Source organism: Papilio polytes, unplaced genomic scaffold (genome assembly GCF_000836215.1).
Source record: "Papilio polytes unplaced genomic scaffold, Ppol_1.0 DF824158.1, whole genome shotgun sequence".
NCBI lineage: Eukaryota > Metazoa > Arthropoda > Insecta > Lepidoptera > Papilionidae > Papilio > Papilio polytes.
In genome coordinates this window covers 2903080-2912023 of record NW_013525046.1, presented here as the reverse complement: position 1 = coordinate 2912023, position 8944 = coordinate 2903080, and the positions used below count along the sequence as shown (strand labels likewise).

At 32.3% G+C, this 8944-nt stretch overlaps 1 protein-coding gene across 1 annotated transcript; it reads left to right on the top strand.

Annotated features, from left to right (window-relative positions):
- Positions 1-645: 645 nt before the first annotated feature.
- Positions 646-3081, top strand: LOC106111520. Its single transcript, XM_013293639.1, has 5 exons — positions 646-726; positions 1065-1196; positions 1729-1802; positions 2200-2307; positions 2934-3081. Exons 1-5 carry the CDS (start codon positions 646-648, stop codon positions 3079-3081), a joined length of 543 nt encoding a protein of 180 aa, XP_013149093.1.
- The last annotated feature ends 5863 nt before the right edge of the window (positions 3082-8944 follow it).

Below are 8944 nucleotides of genomic sequence, written 5' to 3'. Positions count from 1 at the left end.
TCATACTGTACTAGTGCCTATTCAACTTTACTTGGTCTGACGTAGTTTTACTGAAACTGTGCACTAGTTGTTAGCGTATGGATGATAATTCTGAACAGTAAACATTGTAAGAAGTGATGGCATTTCGTTTGAGGCATTCAAAAAAGTTAAGTGTATCTGAAGGCAACAGACAAACTGTCAGTTTTGTGTAAAACTAACAAAATGGCTTACAAAAGTACAACATTTATTATGTAAGTTAAATATATTTCATTCATTTATCATACATTTTTAATGTTAATCTCTAATATTATAAGGATTTGAATTTTTGTATGTATTAAAATAACTCAAAACTACTGGGCCTATTTCTAAAATTCTTTCACCATTAAATACCACCATATCAGTGAGTAACATAGGCTATATTTTTTACTGTTTTTAATTGATCGCCGGCGAAGTCGCTAGCAACAGCTAGTTACTAAATAATTCTACAATGGTCTTATTTTACTGTAAAATAACAACATTATTTTAAATATATCTCAATTAATAATTCATTAAATTGAAGTATGTTTAAAGTAGTCATGAATATGAAAATTCTTTTTTTCACGTCTTTATACATTTTTAGCTTTTTTTAACTTTTATATGTTACTTTATTATTTTAGAATGTTCGCTATGTTATCAACGTTTGGTAAAGGGAATATCCACGATATACAGAAAAGAGGTCTTATATTTCCACCTACCAGTTTATACGGGGTAAGTACATTATTTTTAATACAATAAACTGGTTATAAAAGCAGAAATATGTAAAGAACGTCTATAGAAGAAACTAATAGTAAATAATAGTGAAGAAAATCATTAAGCTTTATCGATTCTAAGTGCCTTTTTCCACTAGTGCTGTTAGTGGAAATAGGGCTTAAGCCTTGCCTATATTTTCAATTTAATCCAAAAAAAATATCTGATTTCTCTTTTTTAAAGTTAGAGGAAATTTTAAAATTTACATACTGCGATCAAACGATTATGTAGAGCTTAATGTAATTATCTTATATATGTGCACTGTAAATGTATTTAAAAAATCTCAATATATGTTCCAGACTTTCGTAGCTATAGCAGTACCTATCGACATTCCGGACAAGAACGTGTTCGTGTCTTACAACTTCGAGTCTAACTACAGCGTGGTTACAAACATCACTGAGATAGATGAAGTACTCTTCCCTAATCTACCAGTAAGTACAAATTATTTAAAATATCTAATATTTACATATACAATTAAAATTGAACTATCTGTTGAAAATTAGTAAAAAATGTACCCTATGTTACTAATGATAACGTAGCTTTTTGGTGAAAGAATTTGGGAAATCGACCCAGTAGTTTTTTAACTATTGCAGTACATACAAAAATCCAAAAATGCCAATCTTCCCTGTTAATAATACTAGCATAGATGTATGCTAGTGAACGAATAGTACTGTCAATTTATCAAGATAGAAATGTCGTCTTTTTCACTAATATTATAAAAGCATAAGTGTGGATGGATGTTTGTTAGAGTTCGTAGTTTAAACTGAACGAATCTTGATGAATACTCTTTGTTAACACATAGGTTACTTACTAAGTTCTTTTTACTCCGCGAGGACGGAGACGCGGACGAAACCTAGTTAGCTATTAAAATGCGACAAGTAAAAGTTCCGGTTGAGTTGACAGGGAAGAGATACAGAAGATATACAGACTCGCTAAAGTGATTCTCTCTTTTTATGTTTTCAGATCATCAGTTCCCGGCAAACCAGAAGTATAACGAGGGAATTGGCATACACAGTTCTCGAGGCTAGATTTAAACAGTAAGTATAAACTTTATTTCAATTTTAATTTATATAGGTATACAAAAATATGTAAAAAGAAAGTCTGTGACTAATTGTTTCGAATAAATTTAAATCATTTATTTAATTTTTGAAAAACCATAGCACGCAGATACGTAGATTCACAATAGTATGTTACCACTTAGAAAATCCTCCACACTATAAATTTCACTTCCAAGCATTAGATGGAAGAGCTCTATCCTAAACCGTTCAACGATTTTAACTCATTCGGTATCTTGTAAATATACACATAAAATATGTCAACCAATTAAAAAAAAACATAGAATAGATATTTTTTAAACCTACATTCTGTCTTGTATAGTTTACCTTAGAATTACATAGAGTATGTAAAACTATACTAGAATTATAAATTTTTCAGACACGGCATGAACGGCAAGGAATGTTTGCTTCGGAACATCTGTGAAGCGGCGGAGACCCCACTGCACCACAACGGCCTGCTCGGACACATCATGCATATCCTATTCACGTTAGTGTTACACTACCTTTACTTTTTAATATTATAAAAGCGAAATTTTAGATGGATGGATGGATGTATGTTAAAGTTTGTAGCCTATACTGCTGAACCGATCTCAATGAAATTTGGCACAGATATAGAAAGTTTAGAAGTACACTTTTGTTTATTTTTAATTTCACGCTGATGGAGTCGTAGGCGAAAGCTAGTATTATATGTTTGCAGTAAAATTCATTCGAAAATTGCAGTTAATTCGACTTAAATTTTTACTCATACGTTTTGCTGAACACGAAATAAACTATTAAATCTTGACCGTAGTTGCTCAATCAATTGTATTGACGATAATATTCCTCAAGAATCGTCAGCAAGTTCTTCGTTAGATGTGAGAAGGCTTTACTTAACCGTCTGTAGTGTAGCTGACTTTTCCCATATCTTTGAATCTCCTGGGATATATGATCCTGGGATACCCCTACGTATATGTATACACGTACCACAAAATTAGGCATCAAGGAGCTATAAATTATAATATTAAGAACGTACGCACACCTGAAACTAAACTATCGTATAACAATTTATTCTCGCTTTGATCGCACAACAGTTGTGCTAGTCCAAGCATGCTCTAAATTATTATCTTTTTCCAGGCCATCATCTTCGCGGGAGGAAGGTATCGACGACGCATACTACGAAGCAGAATTAAACGGACAGAACGGAAACTGTGACAAATACCTCGATGAATGCCCTTTCAGTTTATTCGATATTGTGACACGATTAGTTGAAACCAGACACTAGATTTTACAATAAAAACTATAGCATTATATTATTGTATTAGATTTTGAATTACCGAGATACTATTAGGGAAAGAAGTTTGTCAGACTTTGGGAGTACTAAGTATTTTAAGAGCGCGCGCACACCTTTGACTAAAGTATCGCACAACTGTTTAGTCTCTGTTTTGATTCCTACAAGCTTATATGGAGGTGCGCATGCTACTCGATTTTTAGTTGTGCTACTAAACAGTTGAATTGTCTGCGAAACAATCGACAATCGCACATCAGTTAGTATGAAATTGTAAACTTCATTACAAAATAAAAAAAGATAATAAACTATATATAACTCAATAAAGTTCAACAGACGTTTCTCACTCCGCGAACGTTTGTGCACTCAAAGTGATTTCGGTACAAAGTGGCCCCTTCGTTTGAGTCATAACTTGGAGTCGCGCGGACGGAATACATTCCTATGTTACCTCAAGCTTTATAACTTAACAAATAAAACTTTCCAAGTATAAAAATATAAATGAAACATTTCAAAAAGTTATAATTTATAAAAGTTATACGTTAAATTAATAAATTCACAACCAGGTGAAGGTCCCATTTCAAAATAACTTTAGGTTTTAAAATAACTTGGCTTAAATACGCTTTAAACACTTTGAATATGATCAGAGGTAGACTCTATAAAGTTGGCGCTGCAAATATATAAAAAAAAACATAAAGCGGATATAACAAACATATCCATATGTACCATCTAATCAGATAACTTCATGTGTAGTACAAAAGTACAAACAAGTAGATAGCCCACAAGTAGTTCTTAACATTGTGACTTACTGTCACACAAAGATGCTAAACCACTGTTCGACCAATAACCAACAACCAAGAAACACAGTGTTGTTGTTGGTTGTTGGGTGTTGGTTGTTGAGTGTTGGTTGTTGTGTGTTGGTTATTGGTTGTTGGTTGTTGGGTGTTGGTTGTTGGTTGTTAGTGATTGGTTAACGTTGGATGGTCGTTAACAATTTAATTTTGGGTTTAACGAGAAAGTAGGCAATACAATTTTCTATCAGTTTAATAAATGAATATCGAAAAAGCAATGACTTGGTAGCATATTAACAGTCAAGCCTCGCGATTCAAAGGAACGCTTTTAATTGAACCCTTTCTTGGAAGAATAAAAAGTTGTAAAAGACACTTTTTTCATTATTTCCACTTTTCAATGGCCTCTTGGAAAAGGGAACAAAGGATGAAAATAATGAAGCGATAGAAAAACAGAAAATTTCTCGTTCGCACTTGATTTCGCCCAACAAATAGCGATCCTTGCTGTGGAAATACTTCCCGTTCATTTACATTTTTAATCATAAACATTCTTTTTTTTTAAGAACCTATTAACATAACAGCATAACAGTAACTTTCATTTTTCACATTTTCTTTATCTAATATGGATAAAATCTAAATGATTTATCAAAAACTAGCTGTTCACGTGCGGCTTCATCCACATGTAATTATGAAAATTATATTTTATTGTTTACATTTGTTATAATATCAATTGCAAATTATCTTGCTTCCTTGATGTTGGCAGCTCGTAGTTTATGGTCCCTTTTCCACATAATGGTGTTATTCCATTTTATTTATCCACTAAGTTTAATAGCGTGAAAATATATAGCCTAAAGCTAGTCATAAGTTTATGGTTTCTTATTAAAGAATAAAATATCCAAAAATATGCTGTGATTGCTGACATCTTACGCCACAAAGTAGTGTGTGTTTACGCTTTACTTTATTAGATAACTAACTGTCATTATTTGATGTAATTTGCATAAACTTGGACAACGTAACATATACAAAATCAAATTACTTTACTACAAAACTACCTTTAAAATAGTTCTGAATCGTGGTTATTGCACGGCTGGTTGAGCCACATTGGGAGGCATTACAAACTTGCAAACGCGACGCGATCCATTCCAATATTGAATCTCAACGAATAAAAGCACAAAGCTCGTAAAGTGCGAAGAAATGCTCGCAAAACCCACTTCAAAATGTGTGCATCTTTTTAAAAGGAGAAATTTCAATAAATTGTTGATACGGTTTTATTACATTTTAAAATGTATTTATATGTTTTATCCGATTTTCTGAGGTTAACATTTGAATAGTTTTCAGGTCCTGATTTGCTTTTCGTTGTATACCAATGTGTTCGGTTTAAGAATTCATTTGTACATTTATGCGTTCTTAGAGCAGGCACACACATTGGACTAAACTATCGCACAACTGTTATGTAACTGTCTATTGTTTTGCGGCCAATTCAATTGTTTAGTTGAACAACTACGAGACTAAAAAGATCTACTATAGTTTAGTTTCAGCTGAGCTCACGTTCTTACGGTGAAGGAAAACGACTGCACATTTCTCGTAGAAATTCATAGATATAAAGCCAACCTGTTGAGGGCAACCTAATCATCACTAATTATGTGTAAGATACACTAAGTATAAAGAGCACACGTTATTTGAATTACGCCATCATTTAGTTAAACACCTCTTTTATTTCTATATAAGAAAATTCGCTGACGTGATATTAAAATAAAAAAAATGTAACAAATGTTACTCATAGACAAATTACCTTTTTGATGGTGAAAGAATTTTTAAAATCGGCTAAGTAGTTTTTGCGTGAATCAAATACACACAATTATAAAAAAAAAATCATTTATTTATTTATAATATTAATATAGATATAGGTAACACTAATAAAACATTAACATCGATTTCGAAAATTTGTACACATTTGAACAGAATTAAAATAAAACTGAAGACAATAAAGAAGCTCTTGTAAGACAACGTTCGTATTGAATTTCAATCTCGTCCTCTGTCGCTGCTTGTGAAGTATTGCTTACAAAAAACCCTTTGAATAGAAGAAATGAAAAAGTAAAATGTGCAATGTTAAATTCTTTTCAGTTCTTGTATATCGCTTTACAAGTTTCATGTATCATACGTTATTTGATAAAAATATTTTAGTATTGGTATTTGGACAGATTTAAATTGAAATAAAACAATTTTTCTTTGCACTAGATGGCGTTGTTATAAACTTTATCGCGCTTATAAACAGTAATGAGGAGACTATGGCACCTCCTGTTATCTATACTTCTATAGCTATATCTATGCTCATATTATATAGAGGAAAGATTTGTATTTCTGTATTTTTGTATGTATTGAAATAAGTCAAAAACTACTGTGCCGATTTCAAAAATTCTTCCACCATTAAAAAGCTACAATCACTGAGCAACATAGGCTATATTTTTACTAATTTTCTAATTCCATGCGGACGAAGTCCTGTGCAATAACCAGTTTCCAATATAGTTTATTTTATAAAGTTTGACCGTGAAGAAAACTGTTCTTTTAATTATCAGTCATTTGGTTAAATCATAAATCATTCTTAGGTTTTCCAGTGAAAGTAGTCTGTACTAAGACAGTTCCTACGTTCATTATTTCTCGTACCTAACCATACAAAGTTTTATTTTAATTAAAAAAAAGCAAAGTGGGAGAAAATATGTGACAAAATCAGTTTTAAATGCGTTCCCGTCTATCTCGGTTTTCCTCTATTATGAACCAAAAGAAAATCAAACCTGTAAGAACCTATAAATAAATTAACACTACACTTTCTTAGTAAGAATCGTTTGTTCGATTCATTAACTAACTGTGTATTTAAGTTGCAAATTTCAAGAATAAGTTACAATCAACTGAGAGACTGCACGTGACTTGAATCACAATACGAGCCTCGCAAACTACCTTAAGGGACGGTACATTTAAATAATTACGAATTAGCTTAAATATATTCCCCTTTTGTAATATTCCGCAGTAAAAGTCTTTAACATTGATTAAATTTATGTCATTTTCAGTACAGTTTTAACGAGTTTAATTGGCCGTTTGTGATAAAATTAAGGAACGTCTAATAAGCTCGCTCCGGTTATCGTTTAAAATAGATATAATAACTAGCTCTCGCCTGCGACTTCGTACGCTTGGAATTTAAAATTTCATCAACATTTGTTCAGCGGTTTAGACAGCAAACCTTAACAAACTTCCATCCATCTTAACCTTAGCATTTGTAATAACAAAAAGAAGTAAGATTTATAAACCATAATCAAAGAATGGAATACTTCTGATAGGTCTTGTAGGATATGTCGATAACGTCCCTTTCACTAGCTGAATACACACGAGAGACGTCCGTCATCGACTGCGGCGCAGGTAGTAGTGACTGATGACTCATTGCTACCATTTTCTGCTATCAATGCTCGCAACATTTTATACAGTATGGCCAACATGACGACTAAGCCTCTAGTAGTCGTCTCAAAGATCATTATTATTTTTAACTTATCAATTTTTAAATATGTAAAAAAAACATTTAACTGCACATAGCTCTACAAATGTGAAAACTTTTAAACAAGCTAAAACCTCGCACACGAGGCAGTACCATGCGAGTTAGTTGGAAAAAAAATTCAATACACACGGGCAAAAGTTACAACTCAAACGAAGCACTGTTTCGCATCAAACATTACTCAACATTTCAGGATGCGCTTTAGTGGCCTTTTATTAAATTATTTATCAGATCTGCATTTTGCATGCATTATAATATGTTTAAAGAAAGATTATATTATGCCAGCTGTTGCCCGCGACTTCGTACGCGTGGTATTAGAAAACATACAAACTATAAAAATTACAAAAAACTACGTATCCCTCGGGAACCGGACATTTCTCAGTGATGAAGCTTATCCCATGTGTACTCCAGACTTTGTTTTATATCTGTGCCAATTTTCAATAAGATATGTTTAACCGTTGCAGAACGATCGAGTAAACATTAAAAAACTAAATTAATGAATCCCACGGAAACCGTAACTATTCCAGGGATAAAAAGTAGCCTATGTGTTCTTCCGGACTATGCTCTAAACCTGTGCCAAATTTAGATTTAGATTTCATGGAGATCCGTTCAGCCGTTTAGGCTACAAACGCTAACAAACATCCATCCATCCATCTATCCATCCATCCATCCATCCATCCATCCATCTAAACTTTCGCATTTATAATATTATTAAGATAAGATTTGATTATTTTTTACATAAAACCAAAGACATTTAAAAATGTCATAGACTAGACATACTGAACAAAAAAATTTCACCGGTACTTTCTATAAAAGGTACTGCCAATTGTCAAATTTAGTGACACCTCGTTTCCTTGTATTGATATGTTATAAAAAAAATTACAAGGTATACATATGATAAGCTCCATCTTTTGTTATAAAAACAAAACAGTGTTATAAAATAAAACATTTAAATACACTACTTAATAAGATCTATTGGCAATTAATTTTAATGCAATAAATGGTTTTGAGGATCTATCAAAAGACAGCGTTATTATATGAAAAATGTCTCAAGTTAAGTGTCAACTATGCCTACGTTTTTACATTTTTTTAAATAACTTTACATAAGAACACAAATCTTTCGTTCAATCCCAAGCGGCATCTATAGTGTTAATATAGGGGGCGCGAGAAATCTACCGCAAATGTACCACTATATATTATCCCAAAGGACTTCAAGTGGAAATCTCTATTTACGTAGGAAAGTGGCGATCGCCCGGGACCTCTCGATTTGTTCCAGCCCTTTGTAAGCTTTAAAATAACATTTGTAAGGTTATAATACTATATTGATACTTAACACAAGCATTCTCGTAAGGAAATTCGTAGAATAATGCGATTTAGTTTTTTGATAGTTTTGACATACTATGTAGGAGAATTTCTCAGTTCACCGCTAAAAGGTAAGGAAGTAAAAATATGTAAGGAGCAACGTTATTTTATCGACAAAGTTAATTGAAAAATCTTGTCAACACAAATTCCTAACTATAAGCGAGCGTTCGCA

Bases quoted from the DNA above. Each gene is read 5' to 3' on its own strand.
- LOC106111520 (XM_013293639.1), top strand. From the start codon at position 646: ATGTTATCAACGTTTGGTAAAGGGAATATCCACGATATACAGAAAAGA. The intron at 1,197-1,728 runs GTAAGTACAAAT...TTATGTTTTCAG, and splicing joins TACTCTTCCCTAATCTACCA to ATCATCAGTTCCCGGCAAAC. The intron at 1,803-2,199 runs GTAAGTATAAAC...TAAATTTTTCAG, and splicing joins CTCGAGGCTAGATTTAAACA to ACACGGCATGAACGGCAAGG.